Source organism: Parasteatoda tepidariorum, chromosome 2, assembly GCF_982258835.1.
Source record: "Parasteatoda tepidariorum strain Cologne lab strain chromosome 2, Ptep-v5.0, whole genome shotgun sequence".
In the NCBI taxonomy this organism is placed as follows: Eukaryota; Metazoa; Arthropoda; class Arachnida; order Araneae; family Theridiidae; genus Parasteatoda; species Parasteatoda tepidariorum.
The window spans coordinates 26122813-26139223 of record NC_141756.1 but is presented as its reverse complement, the minus strand read 5'-3'; the positions used below and the strand labels follow the sequence as shown (position 1 = coordinate 26139223).

The window sequence follows — 16411 nt, the reverse complement described above, 5'->3', positions numbered from 1 at the left end:
CATGAGTTAAAATGAGTAGCAATGTACGAAAAAATTTCCGCCGATAACTCAGTATGCGTTTTCAATAATTCTAGCCATTCACTCGAATTTGAAATTTCAGTTATATGTTTTGCAATATAATCCAATGCACCTTTCTTAATTTTTTCTGGTTTACTTTATCAGCAACAACTATAACATCACATACATCTTCAACAGAAAGAGAGGGTATTAGATATTCAGTAAGAATGAGGGGAAGAAGCCATTCTGGTGTTCTAGTTACCTTTGTGTTGTTGCCACGTGTGGGTCTTTTTGTTTCGTTTTTCTAATAGCGTGTATACTAGCCAGACTGTCTGTGAAAATTGTTGCATCTTTGCAGCTGTGTGTCTCTAACCAATTGATGGCTTCTTTGATGGCTAAAACCTCTGCTTGAAACACTGTGTTTTATTGTTTTAGCGTAAATTTGTATGTATCTGCATGTTGGTTGTTGTGGTAAACACAGAATGCAGCTCCCACTCCATTGTCTGTTTTGGAGCCAACGGTGTAGATTTGTACCGTCGTTGTTTTGCTAGTTCTAGTACTTGTTGGTAGGTTAGTGTATTTATGGCTAGTCCTATGGGCGGGGTTGACCATATGTGTTTTTATCCTTTGTTTATAATCACCCGCTTTTATGTTGTAGTGTGTGTTTTCTTGATTGAATCTTAGTGTGTTAGCTAGTAGTGCTTCTTTTTGGATTTGCAGGTGCAATGGCGGTTTTACTTAGTTCTGTACCCCATGCTGCTGCAGCGTACGTAAAGGCCTTTTCTACCACAGTCTTGTAACAATGCTTGAGCATTTTAGTATTAATGCCCCAGGTCCTTGGGGCTAGTTTTATGAGATTGTTGTGTAGTGTTGTGGCTCTTGTTCTTCGTAATTTAATGTTTTCTAGGTAGTTTAGATGATGATCTAATACTATACCTAGGTATTTGATGTGATTTACTGATTTTATTGTGTTACCGTCTATTTTGATTATTGGTTGTCTCTGCTTGAAAGGATTATTAAAAGTGATGTAGTTGCATTTGTTAATTGACAGTTTTAGGCTTTGTGCCTTACAAAAGTTGCTGAATTATGTCATTGCCTCATTAGCATTTGATTCTAGGTCTTTCCTTGTTTTGCCTGAGACAATGAAGCTGTAGTCATCTACAAAGGCTTGTGTTTTAACATGGTCGTGTTTGAACTGTTGTAAAAAGATATCCGCAATGATAAGCCATAGTAGGGGTCCTAGGCAGGAGCCCTGTGGACAACCCTTGTAGATATCGATTTTAGTTATATCAGTACCACCGTTGAACTCAACTGACCTGTGTAAGAGGTAACTGTTGATTATGTTTGTGAGCTGAGTTGGACAGTTTATAGAATTTAATCTGTGTATTATGTGTGTCCACTGTATAGAGTCAAAGGCTCCCTTGATGTCGACCAATATTAGGGATTTATAGTATTGCCGTTTAAAATTTTTATTCTTTTTGGCTGTTTTGGCCTCACTAATCGAATGACCCTTGTAATATTTTTTCCACACTGAATCTGGGATGCGTTATTGTCTTTCTCTTGAAAGCTTTCGCTATTTTTTACATTGCAGTCTGCTCGCCGTTGCTTCTTATTTTCAATTATACAAAACGAGATCCTGCACACACTCGACTGCTAATAGCAACACAGAAGCTACCATGCACACAACCATGAACTTTATACAGCTCTCACGACAAATACTCAAAACTCGGTGAACTTAATTCAGCTTTCATCATAAACGGTCAAAATACGATGAACTCAATACAGCTCTCCCGGTCTTTCGCAAATATGGCAACTAGTGGTATCAGTTCATTGAATTCTATCCCTGGTAAAATTCTGGTGGATGACCAGAGTACTGTTGATCACTACGATTATTAAACATCAATTCACTAGTATATTAAACATTCTAACTCTAATGAATTTTGAGTTACCTTTCGATAGATGAAGGTTGGCATAGTCGATAACTCCCTTGATTAGTGATTGGAGCGTTAGAGGGCGTATTGATCACGTACGTAGTTAAATAATTAAGGAAGAAGTAAGGCCTGTACTACTCAAATTCAGGGACTCTGGGAAGAAGGAGTAGATGAAGAGAGCCCGGCTCCCGTTAGGCTGATTTTTTCCTCTGTGAGGGTATGTTTTACTTAATATTTCTGTATTTTTTCCGCTGTTGATCTTTTTATTTTGCTAATTGTTTTGTTTATTGCTTTTAAATGTCAGTCAATAAATATTTTTTTGCTATTGTTATACCTGGATTTATTTTAATCCCAGTATTGCTCGTAGCAGTATTTTATTCAAGAGCAGTTAATAATTACACCAAATCGTAAATTTTGCGTATCGGAATCCAAATAATTATGACTTATCGCCGACAATCTACTCATTTCATTCAATATTCAGGACTGCAATTAATAGTGTATACTTTTTAATATAAAATTTATTTGTTTTTGTTAACAAATAAATGAAGTATAAATCCGAGTGCGTGCACATAATCGTGATAACAAGGCACGTGACACAAGGCACGATATATCTTGCTTATAAACAAGTTTTCAAAGCAGGGCATTTTCATAAGCATTCTAATATATTTTTTAACTATTAAATTATGATAATTATTCTTAATTTCTTGTTCTTGCACAATGTAAAAATTGTGCTGAAATTTCCTTCTTAATCTTAATACAATTGTTCATCTTTCTGTTGTAATATATTCCACAATTACACCTTCCACAAGAATTCTATCTTGGCGTATATATTTAAGCAAAGATATCTGCACAGTGAAAGAAAGCGGATTTTATCTAATAACCGTTGCACAGTCGATTGATTATGGATTTGCAACACATAGTCTTGTAATTGTGAAACCAACGCTGAAGACATGGGCACTCTTGAACTTTGAGATACATTTTTTTTTTCTGGTAACTGCACTGCGTCTCCTTGAGCTCCTCGCTGACTATTTTTTACCACTTGCTTAACGTGCTATCGTTATCTTAGGAATACAAAATACTTCACAGTTAAAAATTTATTAGAAATATAGTGATTAAATTGTAATCATTATCTGTAATCTGTTTCTAAAATGATCAAGGATTTGAGAGAAAAACGTAATGAAATAGAATTGGGTATAATATAGCCTACGTCACAGGTTGTGTTGTTCCTACTACATTTAACCCATAAACGGCATTTTCTGCGAGAATAACTTCAAGCCACAAATAAACAAACGAAGTGTTCGATCGTTTAAATAGCTGCTCGCCAGATTTTATTGCATTATAAGGAAAAGTTATTGAAACTAAATACAACTAAATAAACAACAACAACTAAAACAAATAACAACAACTACTAATAACAATAACTAAATAAGCAACAACTAAATTCCATTCGTTTAGCATTGCGTCATATGTTGTTCCTACTAAATCGAAGTAGTTGTGTTTTTTTTTCCATATTAATTGCTCATTAAAAATATATTTGAGGGCGCCCCCTTGACGAAATTAGCGATTTTTGTTTGGCGCCATTCCTGTTCATGCAAAACACCACGCAAACAGGAATGGCGGCCAAAAGATAATGAAATTTCTATAAAACGTTGGAAAATTTCAATAAAACATCGGAAGGGGCCGGGATAGCCTGGCCGGTAGGGCGCTGGGCCCATATCCAAGAGGTCGTGGGTTCGATCCTCGCCGGCCGAAGACTCCCCGTGTAGTAAATGGTGACTGATGCACGTTAAATCTGCCGAGTCTCAAAGTCCTCCATGTTCCCACAACAAATCAATACCTCTGGGGGTACTGATCCAGGAGTTTCCTTGTCTTCTGGACTAGTTCAAAATTACAAGGCTACGGAGTTGAACGTTAGTAGTCGTAAACCCATGAAGTTGGGTCGGCTGTTCAACGACGGTTATAAAATAAAATAAAACATCGGCCAAAACTTAATAAAATTGCAATAAACACAATATAAGCAAAATTAATAAACCCAATAAAATGTATTTTAAATCGAAGCAAAAATTAATGGGGTAAGCACAAAAAAAAATGGAAAAAAAATTTACTCACTTTATTTAACTTGGAAATCCTCACTTTTCGATACGCAGAATTCTCTAATAGCAGTTAGATATTGTTTAAATTTATCCAACATCTAACGTAGAACTAACTGATCTCTAGAATTACATATACCTTTGAACATTAAAAAATAACGCTAAAATCTAAACCAATCAGAATCACGATTGGGTTTCCAAAAAACAAAAAAAAAATATTGACGTGCCCATAAATAAAACAGCATCGCCCAGCTTGGCGATCGACCGCGATCGCAATTTCGCGAGAATCAAGGGACACCCTCAAATATAGTTTAACCGAATTGCTCAATTTGTTACTTTCCGCACAAGAAACTAACAATATTCTCACCAATTTTAAAATTAAGTTGAAAATTTTATCAGCAGATGACGCTGCGACAAAGAAAGCTATGAAACAATGCTTGTTTTAAAAATCCTAATTTATAACAGTAATGTTATAACTGCTTCAGGTGAAATGGTCTGTCACACAGGTGAAAACATTGCATTATAGCTCTTTCTAGCTTTCAGCTCTATTTATTGAGAAACTTCTAACTACTTTTGAAATTTTTGGAGATTATTTGACTTGGTTTTCTAGTTAGACAGCAGCTATACGTTTCTAATTTTTAAAATTTTTCTCTTATTGAATTTTGGATACCTGGTACATTTTTCAAGTAACTTTTGATTGAATTAACTTATCAATTCTAATTTATTTTAAAAAACATGTTTTGATGCTCTTTATATTTTATTCCGGTTATTTTTCTCTTCTCATTTCCCATTAAACAGTATAATACGTCTGAAATTTGACTCTGATCAATTTAATAAAATGCTTCGATAAAAAAGAAATTGTTCCAAACTGCCTTGGAATTTACCAAAATGACTTGGTAAAAGTCCGAAGTATTCTTAAATATGATTACATTTCTGATTTTGATCTAGCCTTTGCAGTTAAACCTAGTTAGTACTTACCAACAACTTCCTTTGAAAGTCCGAAACGAGTGATTTTTTATATATATTGGAAAAATTGTTTTTAATTATTATTGAAATATAGCTATCAAGATAATTGTGGATTATTTCAGCTTTTTCACAAAGGTTCTTATCTGTAAAATAGCTTAAGTAATAATTTTTTTTTTAAAAAAATTGGTAACTCTTTAAAAAATAACTATAAAATAGCTCCATCTACATAATCCAAACATTTTTTAACCTTTTCGAGACACACTGTATACAATGTAGGGTATTTTTCTCTTAAAGCTGTTCTTCGAAGGCTTCGTCGCTGTAATGTTCCTTATTTGCAGATAATGTGCTATTTTTATAACTGCTGTGAGTTAATAACTGTTATTCACGACTGTTACGTCAAGTTTAGCTTATCTAAACCCACTGCTGTCTACGCTCATGTTGAAAGTGGCGCCAAAACGTCCATATGGAGAAAATCCACAGTTTTGTGAAAATAAAAAACGTTTGTGGTCTAATTTTTTAATATTTAAAAACTTATTCAAATGCTACATTACCTGGGCTCATAAAAATTTGCAAAAACTAAGAATAAGGCAGTGATTTTGATAATTTTCATATAGCTGGCAAAATGTAACCAAATTGGCGATTTCTAAAAACGTTTAAAAACTTTTGAAATATTTAAGTCCTTTGTAAAGCCCAGAAAATTCTTCACAATAAAATTATGCATATAATTAGTTTAAAATCACCCCTCTGCTTGAAGTGTAAGGCCCTTAAACTATGGTTTTCTTGGCTACAGAACTTCGAAAAACATCGTTAAATTACTGGTTAAGTTCAGCTTTGGCAAACCGAACCATACCCTAATTAGTTTAGTTTTTATGGGTTGACGAAGTGACTATGGGTCGAAACTCTCTTGTTTTCCTAATAGCTTTGCTCTATAAATTGTTTGCAGAATTCATGATTTTAAATTGCATTTTAAATTGCATTTTAAACAAGTATCTAATTTAAAATTTTTACAATTGCAGCTATCGAGCAGAAGTTAATGACTAAAGCAACTACTCCTGCCACGGAGTCTTCCAATACAGAAAACAGAAACCCAGGTCCATCCACTTCATATATGGGTGGAAATCAAACTACATCTTCGTCGGGTCAAATTTCATCTTCACCAGACCCCTTTTAATCATCCCGACGGTGATGCGGGCAAAAGCCCTCCTAACAGAAGAAAATAGAAGATTTGACAAGACAACAGCATATACACTCTATAACAAAAAAATAGACGCACCCAGAAGCAATCTTCCGATTGCTAATTGGCAGTGATGCATGGCTCGATCAGGCTTGAATGATGCCGACTGGGGACGTATAGTCTTCAGCGACGAATCCCGCTTCCAACTGTGTCCTGACGATCATCGAAGACGTGTTTGGAGACGCACTTCGCAGAGGGGGGATCCTGCCTTCACTATTGCACTCCAACCCGGCCCTCAACAAGGCATTATGGTCTGGGGTGCCATTTTCTTTGACAGCCGGACCCCTTTGGTCGTCATTCGAGGTACACTTACTGCACAGCGGTACGTTGACGACATCCTAAGACCTGTTTTGCTACCGTTCCTTTTGCAGCACCCTGGGCTGGTTTTTCAGCAGGAAATGCCAGACCACATACGGCACGTGTTGCTATGAACTGTCTGCAAGCTTGTCAAACTCTTCCTTGGCCTGCCAGATCACCAGATCTCTCTCCCATCGAGCATGTCTGGGATATGATGGGAAGGCGATTGCATCTGGCACGGAATGTTGATGACCTCGTTCGACAATTGGATCGAATTTGGCAGGAAATACCGCAAGACACCATCCGGGAGCCTTATCGGTCTATGCCACGCCGTATGGCAGCTTGTATCAAGGCTAGAGGAGGGTCAACACCTAATTGAACTTGTTACTGTAACTCTGCAATAAATTATTCAATTGTTCTGAAATTTTAATCATTTACAATTCTGTACATTGTCTTCCTATCCACCAATTTTCGTTTCAATCGGACAACTCCTTCTTGGTGCGTTGATTTTTTTGTTATAGAGTGTATTAATGTCCCCTCTTGTATAGAATTTGTTCTAAGGAACTATTTAAGCGATATTATAAATAGTGCATAATATTTTGCGTGTAAGAGCTTTTTGATTAGCTTAAATGTTCAATACATATAAGCTGTTATATTTGATATTAGAATAAATCCAGTTTTTGAAAAAAAATGAGTTTATAAGATTTTTATTAAGCTATAGATATCCTCTTTTTATAGTTATAATCGTATGTTCAATGGAACACGATTCGTTAAAATAATCAAAATAATTTTAACTAAAAATATTATCGCCTTTCAAATAGCCAAACCTAAAATAACATTCTACTTATTTTATCACATTATGATTAACTTTGGAAATAACAGCTCGTTATAGGCTGACAGTACTGCCTTTCGCGCCAATTCATTTTTAAAATTAATTTACCTAATTTTATTACATTTTTATTCCTTCACAAATCCTTTTTGATTTGCGTTTCCTATACCTATCAATTGCGTGCATAAGTATATTTCAAATAATATTGTTATCTAATCAAATCTTAACTGAAATCTCAACAAGATTATTATTTTGCTATCAAGACTATGATGTCAGAGAAGTACTGCAATATAAGTTTGCTATTTTGAACACTACCTCCTTATCATGATTACCATGAATTGTGATTAAATTAACTATTCGCGTATTGACATTTATTTATTTCGTATATTAAAAAAAAAACAAATTCACTAATGCCAATGTTTATAAAAATCTGGACTTTCCTCTTTCTTTTATTTCTTACTAGCAACCACTAATTGAGCTGCCTTTTTAAATAAGTGGAATTTCATTTATTTCGAAATTTAAACTTGAACAATGTAAATTCACATTTCGCAAGTGAGAATGGATTTTTTTTATTAGCCTTTACATGCTTGCAGATTTTGCGTGTTTTGAGGATTTTTTTTCTCTTTAGATTCAACGAAACTATGTATCATAGTGCATTTTTAATTAAAATGTTCAGCAGAACATGTGCTAAAATTTTGAACAAGGCAAACAGGATAATTGGTACTTTTGAAAAGTAAAGCAAATTAGCAACTCTGATTAAATAAAACTATGCAATTAATCACTATTATTATCAATTAAACGTTTCATTTTAAGCAAAGGCATTTTTTTTTTTTTTCTTTTTTTTTTTTTTTTCCAAACGGAGCGAAATTTAATTGTCTTGTCTGTTTTTTTTTTAAATTTACGTTAAAAGAACGATACAGACCTAAATCAGAAAATAATACATTTTTAAAACAATTTTTTAATGGCGGCGTTGAAAAACTAAACAATACCATAAATGAGCATTTACGTTAAAATCTATCTTTGTGACACATTTAATTGATAATTAAAACGAAATTATTGCCATTCAGTTTTATTTAATTTTGAGTCTGGAGGAAATAATTTTTGCTGTTAATTTTTTTCCCTTAATATTTAAACAAAGAATTTGGGACTTCATTTACTTAAGCCTCAAATGTGAGTACACAAATGCATAATTTATTTAAGTTAAATGCAACTTCCTGCTGCTCGCGCCTAATGTCTCTCTAAAAATATTTGGACATTTTGATAAATTTTGTGATAGTTACGAAAAGGATATTAATGTGCAATTAGCGAAATAAAAATTTGTGTTTAAGAAAGATATCGAAAAAATAATTATTTAATAAATATTAATATTTTTCAAGAAAAAAGAGAATTGTTTAATTTTAAAAGTCTTGGAATTGAACTGCCGTTTGGAAGCATAAGAACAAGCGTATTTAACTTTAAAATTACCTGATTGTTCCTCAATTATAGTTCTTCAATTATGTTAGCCTGCATATTTATTTATAGCACACTCTACTCTTGCACTATGAGCTTTAAGAATATTTAATTTTTCTAGTGGTTTTGTCTGCTTCTATTGTTTAAATATTTTGCAAAAATGTTTCCATGATGCACATTATAATATAAAACAAAGGTTTCGATTTATCAAATTTTGTATTTTCGATGTTGTGCCACCTAATGCCGGAAATAATTGATCAAATCACAGCTTAAAAATTTGCAAACTGTAGAAAATAGAATGCTTTACGTCTATTCTTTGTTTCTACGTGTTTGATTTTAATCCTATACGTTTTTAATCAAGTTGTTAAAATGTTATTAAAGTTATGTTAAAATTTCGCATTTCTCCTTTTTTTATCTTTGACGATCGATTTATCTAAAATGTAGAATTTAATACACGCAACCTATCTTGCAAAATTTCCTTTTTAAGAAGCTAAGATATTCAGTTAAAGTGGAAAATCAAACACGTCATGAAATTTATAATTCAAACTTATGCTATTACAATATTTAATTAATAGTTAAAAAAATAAAATAGTAAGAAAAATTTTTCTATCTTGTCATGCATTTTATCGAGAACAATTAAGATTGAAAGCACTTACAATATATCTCAAAACTGCATGAAAACAAAGAATTAATAGCATAAAAATTAATAATCTAACTCAAAACAGTTTTGCTAAAATGAGGGTCCGAAATTTTTGCTGCAAAAATAGGTTAAATGCAAACATATTTGATGACGGTATGTTTTTTTTTTATCTGTAATTAAATTTATTATTTTTTCTTGCGAGTAAAATAATAAGTCAGAAATGTAAATAAAGTAGTGCTTTTTATTTTTACTTTATATTTCTTTTTCCTTTCTTGGTCCACTGTGTAATTATTGTATAGGGCCTTCACAAAAAGAAACAATTGAAATATGCTTAAAAAGTTTATAAAACATGGTGATAAAAAAATTTCAGAATCAACACTTAAAATGTTACACAATTCTAATATGACACTGGCATACATAAATTCAATTTTTATTTCTCATGATATCTATAAATTACAAATAGACTCATCAAATTAAAACACTCAGAAAAAAAGAGAGGAAAAATATCACATTATTTATAGAGATATTTGAACTTGTAAGAAAAGTGTTCCGTAATTATCACTCTTAACAGAATATATTTTTAGGATAATTATCAAAACTGACATCTGAAAAATATGAATATGAAGAACTAATTTTTAAGACATGGAAAAAAAACGTCATCTACATCAGCCAAATCTCTACTGAAGAAGGTCAGACTTGAAACACAAAAACCTATTTGATTGTCGAGGAAAGCTTGAAGATTTTCTTTTATAATCGGTTTTAAATTCCTGTTGCCTGCGACAATCAAATAGAATTTTAAATTGTAAGTCCCGCTTTCCTCAGTAATAATTGAAAAACATCATAAAAACAATCCAAAACATTTTTACAGTAATAAACCATGTTACAATAATATACATTAAAGCAAATAATTCATTTTTACATCAATTAGATAAAAGTAATTCATAATTTCATCAGTGAAATACATACCGCTATATCGTCGAAATTCAATTATTTACTTACCGGTAATGTTCTTTGGGGTCATGTTAAAATTAGTAGAAATGTTTGAAAAAATTTCACTAGCTAATTTAACATTATTCTGAATCAAATTCAACCACTCAGGCGAGATGAATACAATTTTAGAGTTCGTTGCAACAAAGTTCATAGCAGTTTTTTTTAAATACTTATGACTGATTAAATCAGCTAAAGAAAGTACTTCGAAGACAGTTTTGAAAGATATAACAGATTCCAAGAAAGAAACACATTTTTCCCTCAGTGTCAATACTTGATACTTGTCGGCTACTAACAATAATTCTTTAGCCATTGCATAATCGATGTCTTCAACTTTCCCTGTGTAGATAAATTCCAAGAACGATTTCAGTGTGTCTGAATCCACATCAGAAATTTCCACAGTACTAGTCTGAGATTCTATCATATCTTGGTGGAACATTGCGGCGAATACAGCGGAACGAGCTGCTAGAACTGATCTGTGGGCATCCACAACTCCTTCTTCTGTTTTCAATTTCACATCAGAGTAAATTTTGTCATGAAGCATATTTTTATACTCTCTGAGTAAATTTGGACAAATATCTGTATTAGAACAATAATTATCCTTAGAGCCAACTATGGATTCTGATACAACTCTATCTGAAGCAAAAAATTCACATAAAAGAATAAACGGATCGTCTTTTATATATTTGGTAGGGTTAATTAATTCATTTGGAATAATTACTGAGAACTCCCATGCTTCATTTTCTACATTGGCTTGAAAAAAGTGATCATTAGTGGCAGACATAATTACTTTACCCTTTACAGTTATAACAGATAATTTTCCCTTGATAAACTTGGACAAGACCGAATCCTCTTCTTTCTGATGAAGGTTTATTTTCACTTTATCGTCAATCACTCTCAGCTCGAGGATGTAAATTGATTTCGCAGAAAATTTGATCTCGGTACTCGCTTCTCTCTTGGAATTATCCAGGAATTTCAATTCCCAAAGAAACGATGCTTGATCGACACCAATTTCTGTACAAGCTTCGCAATCAGGGAGTCTTTTTTGCGTGTCAGAAGAGAATATGCGACAACGGACGACTAGAGTGTCTTCCACTCCGTTTTTTAATTCGTCATTCAATGTAGACAAATATAAAAACTGATAAAAGCCAAAGCTCTTTCCTTTCTTAAAAGTGTGATTCTCTACGGTTTTAGTAACCAAAGCTTTATTACTGTCAGTCATCCCAAAGATAGCTAAATCATAACTTACAGTGCATAAATCATTATTCTCCTTTACCAAGAAAAGGGATAGGTATCCTACGTCCTTCTCTCTATGTCCTTTGGGACATAACTGTAAATTCCACTGGCTGCCTCCAAATTTCTTCGTTGTGAAAACAGGACTAATTATCCTTTCTCCATTTTTATGAAAACACAATGAAAAATTTCGTATTTTCCAAACAAAAGTGAATTCTTCAGACATTTTGTTCAGAGAATTCTACTGTAACAAAAAGGTGATATAAAACTGAACACTTTAAGTTTAATCAATGTTTGGTTTGATATTTTAAAGATAACAAGTCACGATTGCTCCAATTTTGATTATTACGTCACTATTTATGATGACGCGGCTAGATCATATAATTCTAAAAATCCTTCTCGTCGCTATTTTTTCCCTTCTCGTAGTTGTTTTTCTTCTGAGCAACAATCAGCAACTGTTTCTATCTTGGAAACTGTTCTATCTAGTTGTCTATCTTGGAAAATGAACTCCCAAAACTTATTGAAATCTAATTGCGAATTCGATTTCTTGCAAAGCGATATATCGCACATTGACTTCAATTTAAATTCCGACAACAATTAGCTTTTTTTTTCAATATTCATTCAAATAAAATAAATAAAATAAAATAAATTATTAAACAATCTATTAAACTAAAAGCTTAACTCTTTGGGGGATTATTTAAGTCTGTGAAAACTGTAAAACATAACCATCTACAAATTAATGTACTTGGGTTTGATGAAGAAGAGGTTTGTTGGTTGTTGTTATTGTTGTTAATTTACGTCGCACTAGAGCTGCACAATGGGCTATTGGCGACGGTCTGGGAAACATCCTGGAGGATGATCCGAAGACATGCCATCACAATTTTCTGCGGAGGGGGTGGCACCCCCGCTTCGGTAGCCCGACGACCTGCGCGCGATGTCGAGCACTTTACGGTAGCACAGTTTTACGAGGACCAATACCGCACACCCTCGGTCCCTACGCAGACTGATCCAAGTGGTCACCCACCCGCACACTGACCGCAGCCAGGGATGCTTGACTTCGGTGATCCGCTGGAACCGTGTCTTAACGATCAGTCCACTGCGGGACAAGAGGTTTGTTGGAATAACATACATTTGCAGGCTTGTGTGCTTAATTTAGGCTTATAAACCTTTGTCAAATAGAAGGACAGATGACATAATAAGAAGGACATCGTGAAGATACTTCCAGGGTCACAGCGGGATTTGAACCCGCCACCTCCACGCTTTGCACAGCGCTTGGTGGGTGATATCTCTCGGCTAGGGAGGCCTCGATGAAGAAAAGTATCTTTGCCCTTCGCTTTTATTTTCTATGCTGTAAGGGGGAGTTCGGTTGAAGGTGATGAGTTGAGTTGATGTGGAAGTGAAGATACAAGATGATCATGCTGAAGAAACTTTAAACAAATTCAATGCAAAATTTGCTGTTTTCCGAGAAATCCAAGTATAGAATTTTGTAGTTCCAATACACTTTTGGAGAAGTTGAATTGGTGATAATGAAGAAGTGATGATACAAAATGGTCGGGAAGGATTAATTCGATGCAAAGTTTGCAGTTTTCTGAGAATTAAAAATCAAAATTTGATTTTTCCTACATTTTTGGAGAGACGCACATTCATCAGAACTCCTAACGGAAACACTTTTTTCCTCAAGCGATCAGGGAGGCTAACACCAATGAACTTAAAAATTGGTTGTTGCATTGATTTGAGAATTGTAGGTTGAAGACTGGAATCATCTAGTTAGATTCAAAAAGAACATTAAGTTTTTTTAAAAATATTTGGTGCTGGTCATAGCTGAGTAAACGGTGAGAGGAAAGTGGGAATACCCCGATTGAGGAGCGCATTACTTGTCTATGAAGTTCGAATCTTTCGCACTGAAAGAGGATATGGTTTACAGATTCTGGAAAGTGACAATGATGACACAAAGGGGAGTCTCCGAGTCCTATCTTTGCATCTATTGCATTTTATTGGATAGGGTTACTCCAAAGATGCGAGATTATAATGTAGTATTTCCGGGTAGGGAGTTGATTGAGAGAAGTTTTATTAACTGAGTGACCAAGGGAAGCGTTTGTAGTATTTCGAGTTGATCCAGAAGTCATTGAGTTCGCGGTTTGAGTCTAAACACGATGAATATGACATGTCTTCGGAGGAGATAAGTGGAACTGCTCGGGGTGTATTAATGGCTAGATTGGCAAATCTAGATTAGAACCCGGATTTACTGTGTGATGAAATAAAGCAATCGAGATACTTGATGGTGAATTTTGTGATTGCTAACCAAATAGCTGAAACTTCTCCGGTGAAAACTGAATTAATGGGATGAATTTGAGAGATATAACATGGAACATAAAGACAGAGGTTCGGGAGATCTGTGAGGAAAACCGGAATGTGGGAAAGGGTGATGATGTATATACTTATACCTTTTTGGTTGGTGAAATGGAAGTTTGGTAAATGGAAGTTTGGTAAAATGGAATTTATGCAAAAGGCAATTCATTGAGGGAGTGAGAACCAAGCAAACAGTGACGGAGGTAGAATTTTTTTACTGCTAAGATAAGTCTGTGCGATATTGAGGTAGCACCGGTTTCTTTGAGGAGAATAGGAATTGGAGTCCAACGAGGAAGGCCCGTTACTTCTCAGAGGCAGATTGTTTCAACTACTCGGAGATGTGATTTCGGCGCAGAAAAGAGAATTGAGCTGCCACACTCTAACGTACATCTGATTTTAACGTTTACAATCAGAATGAGCTGATAGCTTCGGGACCCCCCTTGCGTATTAGTTATGCAGCAAAATTCGTTATTTTTTTAAAAACAATTTTTTTAGGTATTGAAAATGGCAAAGGAAAGAAATATTTGCAGTGTAGTAAACACCAAGAATTTCGATGGAATTTACTTTGGGAATTTGTTCTTGAATTGGAGGCGAGAGACGTTTGTTGGGGAAATTAATAGTTTTGAGGGTGAAATAGCCATTTTCCAATCAATGCATCAAGTTTGGATGGTGGTGAGAGCTTCTGGGAGTTTGCAGTGTAATAAATGTAGATGTCATTGGTGAACACAAATTAATGTAAAATAGCTAAGTGTTATTTATAGAACAAGATCAATGGTGTAGTCACTGACTCACCACCAGAGGGTGAGTTGATCACGCACCTAATTAAATAATTGAGGAAAAGGAGTATAGCTCGTTCATCAGGAGTTGGCACTTGGTTCCGTCTTCATCACGTGGTATCCGCTGTTTTTGCGTTTCATACTATTTCGCTATTTTTGGGATGTAAACAATCCTGACCAAGGTTGCTATTTGGCGATCGTATGACTAAAAGATTTATTTCGCAATCTTTATGTGCATTTTTTTTAAATTAAATATTTCTTAGATCTAATGATATTTGTCTCTTCTGAGTGAATAGTTTGTCCTTTTTGAGACATTTTACTAGAAAAATGGCAGATTTTAGATTTAAAATATATTTAATTAGCTACAGTAACGAAAGGTATAATAGCTGATGATAAAGCAAAGTAAGTGATTGAAAAAGAATTCACTGTTTGCGTTTGGAGCGCATTAGTGGAGCCAAGTGCCAACTCCTGGTGAGCAAACTATAGATAAAGAGGAACCGACGCGTTAAGCTGATTTTTTCCTCTGTTAGGTTTTTCATATTTCTGCATTTTGGCCCCTGAGGGCATTTTTATTTTGCTAATTGTTTTGTTTATTATTTTGAAATGTTATTTAATAAATCTTTGGATGCTGTTATTATACCTGGATTTCTTTCAAGCCCAGTAATGCTCGTCACAGATGGTATTTTATGCAGGAACAGTTGTACACCAAGTAGTAAATTTTGCGTATCGGAATTTAAATAATTATTACTTATCGTCAACAATCTGCTCATTTCACTCAGTATTCAGGACTGCAGATAAAAATATATGCTTTTTAATATAAAATTTTTTTATTTTTGTTAACAAATAAAAGAAGTATGAATTCGAGTGGGTGCACATAATCGTGATAACAGGGCACGATATATCTTGTTAATCATAAACAGGTTTTCAAAGCAAGGCATTTTCATAAGCATTCTGATATATTTTTTAACTATTAAATTATCATAATAGTTCTTAATATATTGTTCTTGCACATTGTAAAAATTGTGCTAAATTTTCCTTTTTAATCTTAATATAATTGTTCATTTTTTCCGTTGTAATATATTCCTCAACTACAATATCCACTAGCTCTTTGAATTTTTCTATCTTGCCTTACATATTTACTCGGAGATATTTGCCAAGTGAAAGAAATCTGATTTTATTTAATAACCGGAATTGTACAGTCGATCAATTTCAGATTTGCAACACATAGTCTTGTAATTGTGAAACCAAAGCAGAAGACAAGGGTACTCTTGCACTTTGAGATACTTTAATTTTCTTCTGGTAACTGCACTGCGTCTCTTTAAGTTCCTCGCAAATTATTTTTTACCACTTGCTTAACGTGCTATCTCTATCTTAGAAATACAAAATACTTGACAACTAAAAAATTATTTGGAATATAGTGATTAAATAGTAACTATTATCTGTCAGCTGTTTCAAAAATGATCAATGATTTGAGAGAGAAACGTAATGAAATAGAATTGCTCAGTTTGCTACTTTCAGTACAAGAAACTGACATTATTCTCACCAACTTTAAAATTAAGTTGGAGCTGCGACAAAGAAAACTATGAAACAATATTTGTTTGAAAAATCCTATTTTTTAACAGCAATGTTATAA

At 33.8% G+C, this 16411-nt stretch overlaps 1 protein-coding gene across 1 annotated transcript; it reads right to left on the bottom strand.

Moving 5' to 3' along the window:
• Positions 1-9847: 9847 nt before the first annotated feature.
• Positions 9848-12371, bottom strand: LOC139424953 (speckle-type POZ protein). The gene has a single exon (XM_071177288.2). The coding sequence runs from the start codon at positions 11877-11879 to the stop codon at positions 10425-10427; it is 1455 nt and encodes a 484-aa protein (XP_071033389.2). The 5' UTR covers positions 11880-12371; the 3' UTR covers positions 9848-10424.
• Positions 12372-16411: the final 4040 nt, after the last annotated feature.

Bases quoted from the DNA above. Each gene is read 5' to 3' on its own strand.
- LOC139424953 (XM_071177288.2), bottom strand. From the start codon at position 11,879: ATGTCTGAAGAATTCACTTTTGTTTGGAAAATACGAAATTTTTCATTG.